Source organism: Diadema setosum, chromosome 18 (assembly GCF_964275005.1).
Source record: "Diadema setosum chromosome 18, eeDiaSeto1, whole genome shotgun sequence".
In the NCBI taxonomy this organism is placed as follows: Eukaryota; Metazoa; Echinodermata; class Echinoidea; order Diadematoida; family Diadematidae; genus Diadema; species Diadema setosum.
This window is the reverse complement of record NC_092702.1, coordinates 22751968-22769085: the sequence shown is the minus strand read 5'-3', so window position 1 is coordinate 22769085 and position 17118 is coordinate 22751968. Positions and strand designations below refer to the sequence as shown.

The 17118-nt window shown below is 37.8% G+C and overlaps 1 protein-coding gene across 1 annotated transcript in view; it reads right to left on the bottom strand.

The window, feature by feature from the left end:
• Nucleotides 1-15775, bottom strand: part of LOC140241837 (BTB/POZ domain-containing protein KCTD9-like) — a 90455-nt gene extending 74680 nt beyond the window's left edge. Inside the window, exons 1-3 of the mRNA XM_072321592.1 lie at nucleotides 15586-15775; nucleotides 12739-12860; nucleotides 11955-11998 (exon numbers count right to left, since the gene is read on the bottom strand). Coding sequence (XP_072177693.1) covers nucleotides 11955-11998; nucleotides 12739-12860; nucleotides 15586-15648 — 229 coding nt within the window. The 5' untranslated portion in view covers nucleotides 15649-15775. The remainder of the gene's footprint in view (nucleotides 1-11954; nucleotides 11999-12738; nucleotides 12861-15585) is intronic.
• Between the last annotated feature and the right edge of the window lie 1343 nt (nucleotides 15776-17118).

Sequence of the window (17118 nt, the reverse complement as noted above, 5' to 3'; positions counted from 1 at the left end):
TCAAAGGGGTCATGCACAAAGAATTGTAAGTATAAGACAATTTAATCATTCTTACAATTCAGCAGCTGAGAAAGCAGCAAGCTTTAGACATAAGTATTTTCTACATCACATCTTATGTTCAATATGCTCAAACACAGTTGCTTTTGATCACACTTGCTCATGGTCAAAATTTTGTCTACTGGGTAAAAAGAAATATATGAAGTTTAAACCAAGACTCTGTGATATATAAAATTTTCGAGCAATTTTGCGGCAATTGTGTCAAAGAATCATACCGTTATGACTTGTGAAAATGAATATCATTGTTTCCTACCTTATATTTTCATTTACCCCATTTGTTCTTATTAGGTGATACGCTATCAGCGTATCACCTATTGTGATTGTCAAAATCTCTCTTTATTTTTTTTTATTCTTCTTTCTTTCTGGACAATTTTGTGTCGTCAATATCTCAACAATGACATTACGGAATGACATGAAATTTTCAGTCAACATGTCTCATAACAATATCTAGCCACAATAAGGTTTTCATGACAGTAACATATCTATGACGTCATTTAGGCGCCATTTTGTGATTTTCGGACCTTGTCACATGATCGATCATAACTTCATAACTAGATGTAATTTCTGCGTCATTTTCGGTGGACATAAAGTTCAGGTCACGCTCTATCTTACTTTTTAACGCTAGTTACCCAGGTCTTCATTACGCGCGCGTAAGAGCGCGTCAAAATTTTAAAAGGCTCAAAACGACTTCCCAATGGGAAATCTCGAAGTTTCAGACAATTTTAAGCGTTTCAAACATTTTCTCGCGTGCGCGTCCGTCCGCGCAATTTCGCGCGCAGAGGGCGTAACCAACATGAAAATGCAATTTTTTTGACTGATTTGGATTCCTGATACTTTGAGTAACAATATCCACTGATTTCCGATCGATGTTGACCTATAACAAAGGAATGCGCTGGCGTCAAAGTTGAAATTTCGTGTGCGCGTCTATGTGGAAATATAGCGAAAAACATGTCTTTGTTTATTTCGCAATAGCTCTTTAAAAAGTCCGTTGACCCTATGTTTTTATTGCATATTACAAAAGCATATGAATTGGAAATAACGTTTCAAGTATCAATATTTCCCGAAATACATTATGACGTCATCATATCATCATCTGAAATCAAAAAAGTGGAATTAATTTTTTTGAGGTACTGTTTCTAACATTCATTTGCTCGTATCTCTGTTGTTTAAGCTCAATATTATCCCAAATTCACATATGTTGTACTTTTAACATTTGCCTTTCAAGTCCATGTCATGGTTTTGAAATTTGATGACGTTATCATACTTTAAATTGTGATTAAAAGTAAAGATGTAAAATCGGACAAGTTTACGTGTTATGTCTATGGGAAGTGATTTTTTTTAAAACCATCCATTGACTTGACAACGTTTAAGCAACTTTATCTCAGCTGATTTTGCTTCATTTCCTCTGAAATTTAAGTATGTTGTAGCTGAGACAATAAGCTGCAGTTATCATGCATTTTGTTCTTTGAAATCTTCTCATGAGGTTGACAATTTTGCAGTTTAAAACTGAAAATGAGAATGGAATGTGGACGAATCGATTCCTGATTCATCTTTCACATACATAAGTTTACGTTCCTCATATTTTCTCGTCGAGACGTATGGCCGAGTGGTTAAAGGCGCCGTCTCAGAGACGTGAGGTTGCACTCGTGCAGGTTCGAACCCCACAAGATCACGAAACAAAATACCTAGCTATTTTACTTTTTTTTTCTTCAATGGTGTATTACACATTCGTCCATGTAGAAATTACGTTCGTATATAAACGCACCTATACACACACACACACACACACACACACACACACACACAATATCCCTCTGTTTTGTGTTGGAGACCACATTGCTTCGACTGCTGCAGAATGTTGCATCCTGACTCTGTCAAATAGTATGTAATGACGACAACGGAGGTGTTGTACTTTGAGCAATTGTCTTTCAAGTCCATGTCATTGTTTTGTACTTTGATGACGTCATCACACTGAAAATTGTGATTAAAGGCAAGGTATCAAAATCAGCCGATTATAGGTTTTATGTCTGCGGGACGTATTTTTCCGAAATTGCCAGAAATGGCACAGCGACCTCAGTCGTTACAAGGCCGCATTTCCTTCTAGCAATGCAATACATGTTCACGCGGCCACAATTGTTGAGTGGGCATTGACTTTTTCCCCCTGTAATATCTATACATTTTTTTTCGGCCTTACCGTTTCCGTGGATGTCCTGTGGCCGAGTGGTTAGAGAAACCGTTTTGCATGCACGCTCAATATAACTTCAAGGTGCCTATATCACATTCTTTTCTTTGTCGATCACAGATGACCGACATCTGATGACCCCAGGCGTATCACCTAACTCGTCAGTGTGACGAGTTTCATGTCTCGTTTTTTATTCTTCTTTCTTTCTGCCACATTTTGTGTCGTCAATATCTCAACAATGACATCACGGAATGACATGACATTTTCAGTCAACATGTCTCATAACAATATCTAGCCACAATAAGGTTTTCATGACAGTAACATATCTATGACGTCATCTAGGCGCCATTTTGTGATTTTCGGACCTTGTCACATGATCAATCATAACTTCATAACTAGATGTCATTTCTGTATCATTTTCGCTGGACATAAAGTTCAGGTCACGCTCTATCTTACTTTCTAACGCTAGTTACCCAGGTCATCATTAGGCGCGCGTAAGCGCGCGTCAAAATTTTAAAAGGCTCAAAACGACTTCCCAATGGGAAATCTCGAAGTTTCAGACAATTATAAGCGTTTCAAACATTTTCTCGCGTGCGCGTCCGTCCGCGCAATTTCGCGCGCAGAGCGCTTAAGAAACATGGAAATGCAATTTTTTTGACTGATTTGGATTCCTGATACTTTGAGTAACAGTATCCATTGATTTCCGATCGATTTCGACCCATAACAAAGGAATGCACAGGCGTCAAAGTTGAAATTCCGCACGCGCGTCTTTCTGCAAATATAGTGAAAAAACATGTCTTTGTTTATTTCGTCATAGCTCTTTAAATCGTCCGTTGACCCTATATTTCTATTGCATATTACAAAAGCATATGAATTGTAAATAACATTCCAAGTATCAATATTGCCAGAGAAACGCGATGACGTCATCAAATCGTCATTTTATATAAAAAAAGTGGAATTGATTCTTTTGAGGTACTGTTTCTGACATTCATTTGCTCGTATCTCTGTTGTTTAAGCTCAATATTATCCCAAATTCAGATATGTTGTACTTTGAACATTTGCCTCTCAAGTCCATGTGATGGTTTTGATATATGATGACGTCATCATACTAGAAATTGTGATTAAAGGTAAAGACTCAAAATCAGACAAGTTTACGTGTTATGTCTATGGGAGGTGATTTTTTTTCAAACCATGCATTGACTTGACAACGTTTAAGCACCTTTACCTCATCTGATTTTGCTCCATTTCCTCTGAAACATAAATATGTTGTAGCTGAGACAATAAGCTGCAGTCATCATGCATTTTATATTTTCAAATCTCCTCATCAGGTCGACAATTTTGTAGTTAAAAACTGAAAATGAGAATGCAATCTGTACGGAATGATTCCCGATTGTTCTTTGCAACTGTATATTGGTCGAATCCACGCGGCCACTTGTGGGAAGTTGAATAGCGCCATCTCAGTCAGCACTGTCACGACAGTATTATCATACATTTAAGTTTCGCATAGAATCTCCAGGACAGCCATATGGCGTAATCGCTTAGCGCGCTGGGTGTTCATAACGCCATACCGGAAGGCGAGAAGTTCGACTCCCGCGGAAGTTTTCTCTTTCTTTTTTTTCTTTTTTTCCGGCAATTCAGCTTTACTCCGATGTCATTTATCGTATTATTTTACCAAGTATACGTAACCCGTGAACACGGCTGCTCTATTTCCCTCGTTTTGTATTGGAGTTTGGAGATTGGGTTTGCTTCATTAATTTTGTCACACTTAATGTTGTAAATTGCCCCTTGTTACAGTGTCCCGCTTGCCACCTTTCATTTGCTCTTTCCTTTTCTCTTCATTGGTTCTTGTAATATTGTAACAGGATAGGTAGGAACATGTACGTTTAGATAACTGGCAGGAATGGGAGCTGAATTGATTAACTCTAGTCCAGGTGTATGGCGTCTCGCTCATCTCTTTGAAATTCCAGGTTGTTATTGTTTGACCCAATAACGGAGTTGTAGACAGGTTTTATGTTGCTATAGAGGTATCTTGTGCCACATGAATGGAAGGCATCACTGTTTAGTAGTAGTAATGAACTTTTTCATGTTGTAAATGATATAAAGATATGAATTTCACATCCAATCTTCGGGACAGCCGTGTGGCTTTATAGTCGCTTAGCGCGCTGCATGGTCATTATGCACTACCTTAGGACGAGATGTTCGGGACCCGCAGGACGCTATTATTTTTTTTTTCTCTCTCTCTCTTTCTTTGTTTTTCTTTTGGCAGTTCAGCCTCATTCCGATGTCATTACCCCACGACACACAGTCACTCAAGTTCCCTTTTTTTTTTTGTCGGAGGCTGGAGGTTGGATTTGCTTCATTTATCATACGTAATGTTGTAAATTGCCCTTGATATACAGTGCCCCGCTTGCCACCTTTCGTTTTCTCTTTCCTTTTCTCTACGTTTGTTCCTGTTACACTGCACAAGACAGGTCGGAAAATAATTTACATAACTCAACTGGAGCAGGAATGGCAACTGAATAAATTAACTCTAGGACAGGTGTATGGCGTCTCGCTCATCTCTTTGAAATTCCAGGTTGCTATTGTTTGACCCAATAACGGAATTGTAGACAGGTTTTATGCTGCTATAGAGGTATCTTGTGCCACATGAGTAGAAGGCATCACTGTTTAGTAGTAGTAATGAACTTTTTCATGTCCCTCCATGTCAATTATAGTGTGTTCAAAGGGGTTGTGTGTCTATCTGCCAAAGAAAAGGAAAACCTTATTTTCGCCATGGCTATTTCTCTATACGTAACCGTAGGTGATGAGTGTTGTTGGTATCTGAGCAGTGAATAACACAACATCAGGCTAAAATCCCCCTTTTATACGCGCTAAGCGTTCAATTTGATATATCTTTATTTATGTAGTCAATCACTGCTAATGGCGTTACAGAATTATGTTATAACACCTTTCACTGAAAGTTTATAAAGCAAAGTTTATGGACAAGGCAAGCAATTGTACATGAATAATACCAATGATTTCAGAGGGAAATTATGGTATACCTAAATGTAAGGGTATCATTGCTTTGGAATTGCTGAAACAATATCTTGGCACGAGGTCTTCCACCTCTAATAACTGATCCCTTTAAAGATGTGTCGGTCACGGGTGATCGTCATGATTCATCTTTCACGTAGAAGCTTCCGTTCCACACTCTTAGTTCGAGAAGACTTACCATCATACTTCAAATTGTGATTAAAGGTAAAGACTCAAAATCAGACAAGTTGACGTGTTATGTCTAAGGGAGGTGATTTTTTTTTTTAAACCATGCATTGACTTGACAACGTTTCACCACCTTTATTTCAGCTGATTTTGCTCCATTTCCTCTGAAACTTAAGTATGTGGTAGCTCAGACAATAAGCTGCAGTAATCATGCATTTTATTTTTTCAAATCTCCTCATCAGGTTGATAATTTTGCAGCTAAAAACTGAAAATGCGAATGGAATGTGGACGAAACGATTCCTGATTCATCTTTCACATACATAAGTTTACATTCCTCATATTTTCTCGTCGAGACGTATGGCCGAGAGGATAAAGGCGACGTCACAAGATACGTGAGGTTGCACACGTACGGGTTCGAACCCCATAAGAACACGAAACAAAATACTTACATCTTTTGCTTTTTTTCTTTTATGGAGTATTCACCTTCGTCCATGTAGAAATCACGTTTTCATGTAAACACACACACACACACACACACACACACACAATATCCCTTTGTTTTGTGTTGGAGACCACATTGCTTTGACTGGCAACTTGGACTTGAAATTACAAATGTTAAAGTGAAGATGGCTCTTAAAAGACCGCATGGCCATGTTTGATTTTTTTTTTTACAATATAAAGACCTATAAAGACCTATAAAGACCTATTGGTAAATATTCATTCACATATCCTTTCCAATCAACTTACTTGGACACGCCGACACCACACGAAATTTTCAATTGGTTGCATGACAGAAACAATTTCATCTGAATTATGTAGGACTGCATAAAGAATTGGACTTCACGAATATTTCTCAATATTATATTATACTTCAAGTCGCTACTTAACATTATTTTCGTTGTCGATCACTGAAAATGAGAATGGAATCTGGTCGAAACGATTCCCGATTTATCTTTGTAACTGTATATTGATCGAATCCACGCGGCCACTCGTGGGAAGTTGAACAGCGCTATCAGTAACTTGACGTATATCGCCAAAAAACTGAATATCAATGTAAATTTGTGTTGTGTATAGCATACATAGATAGATTTAAGTTTCGCACAGGATCTTCGGATCTTCCGTGTGGCAGAATCGCTTAGCACGCTGCGTGTTTATAATGCCCGACCGGAAGGAGAGAAGTTAATCGAGTCCCCCAGGACTTTTTCCTTTTATTTCTTTTTTCTTTTCTTTTTTTCAGCAGTTCAGCTTCACTCTGATGTCATGAACACAGCTACTCTATTTCCCTTGTTTTGTATTGGAGTTTGGAGGTTGGGTTTGCTTCATTAATTTTGTCACGCGTAATGTTGTAAATTGCCCCTTGAAACAGTGCCACGCTTGCTACCATTCTTTTTCTCTTTCCTTTTCTCTTCATTTAGATTTTGTTCTTGTTATACTGTAGCAGGATATTTAGGAACGTGTACGTTTACATAACTAACAGGAATGGGAACTGAATTAATTAACTCTAGTCCAGGTGTATGGCGTCTCGCTTATGTGTTTAGAATTCCAGGTTGTTATTGTTTGACAAAAACGGAGTTAAAGACAGGCAGGGAAGGAAGTGACTTGATATTGCTTCATATTATATGAGGAATTTCGGGCAATACCTTTCCAATTAGTGTAGTGATTTTGACAGGGTTCTCTGTCGTTTATTTTCGTCATGGCTGTTTCACTAGTTTAGCCATAGGTGATATGTGTTGTTGTCATCTGGGAGAATAGAACAGATCAGTACCAAACTGGAATAGCCCTATAAGCAATGTGGTAAGCATTCAATTTGTTGCATTATCTTTCTTCTTTAAAGTCAATCACTACTGATCGAATTACACCATATAATATGGCACGTTTCACTGGTAGTTTAGGAAAAGGGAGCTAATTCAATGCAAGATACAATGATATGTGCTACCATTGATTTTAGAGACGTCATTGTGGTGTGGTGCTGGTGGTGGTAAGGGAATCATTGCTTTTAAATTAATGAGACAATCCTTGGAACTTTGCATCAAGAATATAATGCATGTTCGTGCGGCGTTTTTTTTTTTTAATCCTGACGTGGACATTATTTTTCTTTATCTTGTTTTTAATTCAAGAATGTTATATCTGAATATGTTCGATTTAGTTACGGTTTCAATGCATCTTGTTTACCATCTTCTCTGACATTAAATTGATGGTTTTTAAATTTGACATTGTCTGTCTATTTGTCTGTTTATGCTCATAAAACACTGCTATAACAACTAAACATTTGTTTCACTTGTCACACGCAATGCTATGGATTGCAGTTGTGCATGCAGTTTTCCTTTTGCCACCTCTCGTTTTTCTCTCCCCTTTTCCCTCACTTTGGTTTTGTTATACTGCAGATGGGAATGATTACAATAACATAACCCAACTTGAAGTAGGAATGAGAACTGAATAAATTAACTCTAGGCCAGGTGTATATAGCGTCTCGCTCATCTCTTTGAAATTTCAGGTTGTCATTGTTCTATCAACGGAGTTGAAGACAGGCTTTATGTTGCTATAGAGGTATCTAGCTCCACATGAATGGAATGCATACGCTGTTTAGTATTAGTAATGAACTTTTTCATGTCCATCCCTGCCAAGAAAAGTGTGTTTGACGGGGTTCTGTGTCATTGTGCCTATGAGAAAGCAAAGTTTTATTTTCGCCATGGCTGTTTCTCTATGCGTAGCCGTGAGTGATGGATGTTGTTGGCATCTAGCTGGGCAGTAAAAAACCGAGTATCATGCTATAATACCCCCCCCCCCCCCCGTTAGGTTCTAAGCGTTCAATGTGATGTATATTTCTTCTTCATTATGTCAATCACTGCTGATGGAATTACAGAATTATGCTATGACACGTTTCACTCAAAGCTTAAAAAGCAAAGTTTATGCACTATACAAGTAATGGTGCATGAATCCTATAGACCATTGATTTTAGATGAGAAATTATGATATGCCTATAGTAGGGATGTCATTGATTGGGAATTAATGACACGATTAAGCATTTTCATAATCCTTATCCTTCACTCTAACCTCCGTGAAAATATCATATTTGAATTCAACCAATAAGATGGTAAAAATGCATGCATTCATGTTTTATCAATATACAATGTATGGACTTTCCAAACATTCAACAGCGATTATCTCAAAATGAACATTGTGTGGGTTAGCACTATATTGCATCGACCCCTTCAATTGTCTATCAAGTTCATGTCGATGTTTTCTAATTTGATGACGTCATCATACTAGAAGTTGTGATTAAAGGCAAGATATCAAAATCAGCGAAGATTACTAATCGCTGCCTCATGTTCCTGTGTTTGATCGTCCAGTCAATACCAAACTGACGACATACGTTGAATATGTTATACTTTGAACAATTGTCTATCAAGTCCATGTCGATGTTTTCTAATTTGATGACGTCATCATACTAGAAGTTGTGATTAAAGGCAAGATATCAAAATCAGCGAAGATTATGTGTTATGTCTATGGGGGGATTTTTTTTTTTTAACCATGCATAGACGATAACGCTCAAGCACTTTAACCTCACTTGATTTTGCTTCATTTCCTCTGAAACTTAAGTATGTTGTAGCTGAGACAATAAGCTGCAGTAATCATACATTTTATTTTTTTTCAAATCTTCTCATCAGGTTGACAATTTTGCAGCTTAAAACTGAAAATGAGAATGGAAGGTGGACGAAACGATTCCTGATTCATCTTTCACATACATAAGTTTACGTTCCTCATATTTTCTCGTCGAGACGTATGGCCGAGTGGTTAAAGGCGACGTCTCAGAGACGTGAGGTTGCACACATTCATTCATTCATTCATTTTCATTTTCATTTCATTTATTTCATTCCTTCTTTCTTTTTCGTCAAACATAACACGAAATGTATCAGAAGATATAACATAGGCATGTATTCGACTTTACATGGTAGATAATGGTTAACAAATACGAAATTATACATGCATACCGGCAAAATACAAAGTTATGTTTGGAGGATAAAAAAAAAAGAAAGAACTGAGAGGTTCACTGAAAAGCATGCTTGTAAATTGTGAACCACTCAAAAGGATTCTTGTGAATACATTAAACTTTTTTTTTTTTTTTTTACAAAGACAGGAGAGAACAAGACAGTAGAAACACAACGACATTACATGACTTTACAGTAGGGTATACCATGACACATGCGGGTTCGAACCCCACAAGATCACGAAACAAAATACTTAGCCATTTTACTTTTTTTTTTCTTCAGTGGTGTATTACATATTCGTCCATGTAGAAATCACGTTCGTATAGAAACGCACCTATACACACACACACACAATATCCCTCTTTCTTGTGTTGGAGACCACATTGCTTCGATTGCTGCAAAATTTTGCAGGCTGACTTTATCAAACCGATTATAGTATAAGTAATGACGACTACGGAGGTGTTGTACTTTGAACAATTGTCTTTCAAGACCATGTCATTGTTTTGTACTTTGATGACGTCATCACACTGAAAATTGTGATTAGAGGTAAAGACGCAAAATCGGACAAGTTTACGTGTTATGTCTATGGGAGGTGATTTTTCTTTTAAACCATGCATTGACTTGACAACGTTTAAGCACCTTTATCTCAGCTGATTTTGCTTCGTTTCCTCTGAAACTAAAGTATGTTGTAGCTGAGACAATAAGCTGCAGTAATCATTCATTTTATTCTTTGAAATCTCCTCATCAGGTTGACAATTTTGCAGTTTAAAACTGAAAATGAGAATGGAATGTGGACGAAACGATTCCTGATTCATCTTTCACACACATAAGTTTACGTTCGTCATATTTTCTCGTCGAGACGTATGGCCGAGTGATTAAAGGCGACGTCTCAGAGAAGTGAGGTTGCATACGTGCGGGTTCGAACCCCACAAGATCACGAATCAAAATACTTTGCTATTTTACTTTTTTTTCTTTAATGGTGTATTACATATTCGTCCATGTAGAAGTCAAGTTCGTATATAAACGCACCTATACACACACACACACACACACACACACACACACACAATATCCCTCTTTTTTGTGTTGGAGACCACATTGCTTCGACTGCTGCAAACTTTTGCAGGCTGACTTTGTCAAACCGATCATAGTATGTAATGACGACGACGGAGGTGTTGTACTTTGAAAAATTGTCTTTCAAGACCATGTCAATAAGCCAGTTCGGGGTTAGCTCATGGGCACATGGGTACAAATGACCTTTCTTCTTTCTCAGTTGATTAGGCACTCCACTAGTTTCAAGCGACAGAAGGCATGAGCTTGCCCAACGTAACAATTTATGGAATTCATCAGTCATGTTCAAACAAAGGATGAACTTGCATAGACCAGGTGACCAGAATGATCCTTCCATTGACATTTTGGAAAGCATCCATTTCATTATTTTGCATTGAATGTATTAACAATCTCTTTCTATTGATATTGTCAGACACCGCTTTTGCTGTCATGTGGATGTGCTTGCAAGCACCACTTATAGGGATCAGTTGAATAATCATTACATTACAGATGCTTATCTCAGTGAATTTAAAAACCACCATGCTCTGCTGGTACAGATGACCTTTTTCTGCTCATGCTCAAAGTGGAACCCCGAACTGGCTTATTGTTTCGTACTTTGATGACGTCATCACACTGAAAATTGTGATTAAAGGCAAGGTATCAAAACCAGCCGATTATAGGTTTTATGTCTACGGCACGTATTTTTCCCAAGTCGCCAGAAATGGCATAGCGACATCAGTCGTTACAAGGCCGCATTTCCGTCTAGCAATGCAATACATGTTCACGCGGCCCCGTTTGTTGAGTGGGCATTGACTTTTTCCCCCTGTAATATCTATACATTTTTTTTTGCCTAACCATTTCCGTGGATGTCCCGTGGCCGAGTGGTTAGAGAAACGGATTTGCATGCACGCTGAATAATTTCAAGGTGCCTATATCACATTCTTTTCTTTGTCGATCACGGATGACCGACATCTGATGACCCCAAGCGTATCACCTAACTCGTCCTTAGTGTGACGAGTTTCATATCTCGTTTGTTTTTGTTTTTTGTTTTTTTTTTTACCTTATCATTCAGAAGCAAACACCTTTTCTCTGGCATGTCCTCCTTTATAATCCTACTCTGGCCACTAGAGTAAAAATGCACTGATGTGGCATAAAAATTAATGGCAATGATTCCATACGTACTCTTCCTACGATCAATAAACATTCACTTCATTTATTCGTCAAGCAAGTTTCCTCAGGACCAAAGCAAAGTTTACAGAGTGGATGTCTTCTTTGACATGCCAGATGCAGCATTCTGTATCTGTTCAAAAGATTGAGGTAGCTTTGGAGATTATAACTCAATTATGACATGTTTTCACATCTCCTCAAAGTTTTTTTTTTTTCTTTTCTTTTGCATGGTTTGTGCATACATGCACAGCAAAACAACAGCTGGCAATAGTTTGGCATGATAAATACAGTCCTGATGTAATGTCTCTTACCTATAAATGGTTCCCCTTCTGATATATACAGGATTTCATCATCCCTGCGTTAACATTACAGAAAAATGAGAGAGGGAGAAAAAAAATGTCAGGCTGTAAGAAATAAAAAAAAAAAAATACACAAATATGCATTAGCGATGCCCTGAATATCACATCTTGTTGCCTTCAATATTATGATTTTAATTGTGAACATCACAAGAACGCTGCTATGATATTTGTATCACAAAGTAACATTATAATTTCATATGTAAACTGTACCTCCTTTGAACTTTTCATTAATCAACTTACAAGAAATGCCCTAGCAAGTCAGGCTTCACATTTATACAAAGTTTTAATTGGAAACAAAAGCCATTCCTTCTAAATGCATGATTCTGTACACTTGTGGCCTATAAACCTTCTTCTGCTGTAGAAATGAAGACCTAACCCGGCCAGATATGTTGTATATATACCCAAGTGTACAAAACATACATTCATTGTCATATGGTGTTCATCATTTGGCTTTGAATTGTTTTCTAGAGAGAAGGAAAAAGCAACAGAGACACAAGAAGAGAGAGAGAGAGAGAGAGAGAAAGCAAATAAAAAACCCCAAAAAACAAACAAACAAATCATCTCATTAAGAATGCCTCAGGTTAAATAAGTACTGATTTCTGTGGCTGTATAGCAGTAACATGTGTAGTTGTTCTGTATAAAGGCTTCTGTTGGCTAATGCAAATGCTAGTCTTGATGTTACTCCCTTCAAATACTTCAACATTTTGTCTCTATCTGGATTTCATCTGGTGTATACCTTATTAATGATGAGTCCTCTATTCTACCACCATGAGCTGTGAATACATGAGATGCTGAGATTCCGAGGCAGTTGCTTGCCACAAGTAGTAATCTCTCCATGGAGTCAGGGCAGGCAATGACCTAGTAAAAACAGAAATATTATAATGAGTTTCAACTTTTGGTTGCCATTTCACTGGAAAATGAATCTAGCGCCGGGGGATATCAAAGCTTCTCAATGACTGATTTGGTTAGAATTTATTTGAGCGATTGGAAAAAAAAAAAACTATTAACCTGTTCTTCCCGCCATTCTCTGACAGCCCCCAATGCCCTCAAATGAGATTCTTTTTGCCTGAAAGGTTAGAAATCCAAATGTGCAAAAGCAGTCAAGCGGTACATGTATCCCTTTCCACAGTCAATTACATGTGCCATGAAACGATAAAAATGTCGATCGGGCGGAAGGTATTTGTTATACACAAAATAAGGCACCTGAATGGGGTCATCGAACACAGAAATCTACTAAGCTCCGCCTTGATCACTTTGTACATCTTCACACGAGTTTTATAACGAAACAAGTGTATACTAAATCAGTAAAAAGAAAAGGTATTTAATACTGTAATACAGTCTTCCTACAGAAACAGAACATATAGAAGAAACCCTTTCTATCAAAGCCATTTTGTAGGCAGTATAACACAAATAAACATGAATTTTGCCACAAATGCAGGCAGTCTTGTCTTCAATCAGTGTCAATTTGGGAACCTGGTATACCAAGTTCCCGTATATCATTTGCTGCTACCGGAACCTGGTATCATAAGGCACAGGTTAAGTATATCCTATCATTTTGGTGCAATTTGGATCTCAGGCATTCGAGATGTCTAGTGATCTAGTCTACATAATGGATATGAAAAAAGCGCATCACTAATTAAGCATCCAGTTCTAAATTTACTTCAACATAGAGACTAGAGGTTCAACCAAGGTTCAACCTCCTGCGCCACGCTTCAACCATGCGCAAAAGCATACTAGTATAGGTTTTTACAATACATGCAGCGGGTGGATGCCGTTCGGCATTAACGTTGTGGTTGAATTATGGCCTTTGATAAGCGGCCTGTTGTGTGTTTGTTTGATACATGTGGCCGGCCGTACCTGTCTTGGCTGGCAAGCGCGCCGGAACACTTCTGGTTTTGGGGGGGCAAAATCTCAACGGGGGCACATTTACATGTATGACGATGTGAGATCCTCGGCGCGGGAGCGAAGCGAGCGAGGGGGGGGGGGTGGAAAGGGGGATACCCCCCACCCCACTGTAGGGAGCTTTTGTAAAACAGGGTATGAAAGTTGCGTTTATAGACCATTTAAAAGCAAATTTCTAAGGAATTAAACATAGTGAAAAATAATCAGTGCGAAGGGCTATGATTATTACATACGGGAGTACATAATAATGTGATGGTGTGAGATCCTCGGCGAGGGAGCGAAGCGACAGAGCGGGGGGAGGGGGGGGGCACCCCCTCCCACGGTAGGGACTTTTGTAAAAACAGAGTATAAAAGTCGCATTTATAGAGAATTTAAAGCAAATTTCTAGGGAATTAACATATTGAAAAAATCAGTTGGAAGGACTATGATCATAACATTCGGGAGTACATTAATAATGTGATGGTGCGAGATCCTCGGCGAGGGAGCGAAGCAACCGAGCGGGGGGAGGGTGTGGGATGGGGACAACCCCTCCCACGGTAGGGACTTTTTGTAAAAACAGAGTATAAAAGTCGCGTTTATAGAACATTTAAAAGCAAATTTCTAGGGAATTAACATATTGAAAAAAATCAGTTGGAAGGACTATGATCTTAACATACGGGGGCCGGGGGTATATTATGTGATGGTGTGAGATCCTCGTCGAGGGAGCAAAGCAACCGAGCGGGGGAGGGTGTGAGAGGGGGATTTTATAGAGCATTTTAAATTAACTTTCTGAGGAATTAAGCATAGTAAAAGAAATCACTGCGGAGGACTGTGATAATAACTTATGAAAACTTTTCATTTTACTATAAGTACGGGCAGAACGAGCGATCGAGCCACTTTCACTTCGCAATTTATCTGAAATGTACTCATTAAAAGCTTAAACGTGATCGCATCGCAAAATATTCTTATACTGCTAGAAAGCAAAGAAGAAAATGAAAAATGTAAGGTTTACTAAAAGTATGTTTCAGCGGGCACACTCGAGGACACGAAGCTACCATCTATACACTAAATTTACGCATAAGTTACTATTAGTGTAGGCCTATATAAATACAATAATGTATGTTGTTAGTGACGTGTATTATAATTTTCTCCCCGTTAGGGACGAAAATTTTTGCATTTTCAGTTATGAAATTACAACATTTAGACAAGAAATATGCCTTTATTGTTCATTTTGGTCTTTAAATCAGTGATTAATTATTTGTTACAGGGGGCACTTTGGGGGGGGGGGGCAAAAACTCGTTTTGCCCCCCCCCCCCCAACATTTTGTTTGGGGGGGGGGGGCAAGTGCCACCCCCTTGTCGGCTGAATAAACATTTTTGTATCATCGAAAAGAGCGGCTAACTCAAAACATGGATAGGTAAATAATTAGCACATGCCAAGTAGAGTAATTTAGATAAGTATAGTTCGATCTGCTCATCCACAACAACGTATCGCTGCGCAAAACAGGGACAGCGACAGGTTAACTTCATCATAATAAACGTCAAATGTACCTACTAACATAGTTTTAAACATCTGGGACCACTACAACAGTACTACCTGCAAAGTCATTGCAAATTTTGATATGGTACGTTAGAAACTACGAGAAAACATCAAAATCAATATCACCAAATAGTCAGTTACGTAAAACTGGTAAAATTCTCACCTTTCCATCTGAGCTTCTTCCATTTCGGAATAAAGTGATGCGAGGAGTGTGACTAGACATCATCGTCAGCTACGGCGTAGCTCAGTGAATTGTACACTATTCGCCGCCGGTGTACTTCTATCGCTCGTACCTAGTACAGTATGTACTGTACTATACCACAACCTGGTGGTGCACAACGAAGCTTGCTCTGCCCATTTTGCAACTCGCGATCATCTTTCAAGAGAGCAGCCGCGGTCACAACCACAGAACTCTTACAACCCCCTCCGGAAATGCTCTGCCGGATTCATGCGACATCTTCTGTTATCTACATTGTCTCAACTATATATATATATATATATATATATATATATATATATATATATATATATATATATATATATATATATATATATATATATATATATATATATATATATATATATATATATATATAGTTGAAAGAAATTGGACTGAGGCGGGACGTTGCTCTCGATCTTAGTCTCCCTTTTATTTGTCAAGCTTTCGGCCCGTCATTGGGCCTTCGTCAGGACCTACCAACAGAACGATTATTATATGAATAACCTGATGTGTCATATAATATATAATGCAATTTCACATATTACCAATCTTCTCAATCCTTTCCTTTATATACACAAATCAATCATTCAATTCAATACAAATATCCACTCTAACCTCCAGTCATCATCAGAATAACATCATATGTCCAAAAAATATATAAATAAATTCTTATATCATAATGCTGCCATATAATAATCATATTGTCTTATAATTCTTAGCATGATGATCACAAACAGAATCATTATACATATATATCATATTCATATGTCTATTTGCATTGCGTATGTAGCATGTATATATCCGCATACGCACACAATAAATTCTTATATCGTAATGCTGCCATATGATAATCATATTGTCTTATAATTCTTAGCATGATGATCACAAACAGAATCATTATACATATATATCATATTCATATGTCTATTTGCATTGCGTATATGTATACATCCGCATACGTACACACACACCCACATACATACGCACATATATACATATTCACATACACACACTCTCACATATGCACACACCCACAAAACTCCGGTTGATATAATACTATCTAAATCAACATATCCTATTTTATTTCGTATATTACCGAAATATAATAGCGTCAACCCTCCAAAATATATCAACTCTTAGATCAAATGTGTAAACAACAACAATTTCTGTAAATTACCTGCGTGGGACTCGTGTGGTTATCGTGCATCCCAGCACCGTGTGCTCATATTCTGTTCAAAAATAAAATAATTACCATTCAATCATTCATAATACCTCTTATTTTGCAAATATAATCAAACATACTCATATTAAAACATCACAAGATCATATTCACAAATCCATCATACGCTATTTTCCATATCATTCTTATCCATGCAGTCAGATCAACTCGTGACGCTCAACAGTAATCATGAATCGTGTGATCATACAATAAATATCAACAGAATTTCACAATAATAGTGTTCAAACGGAACAATG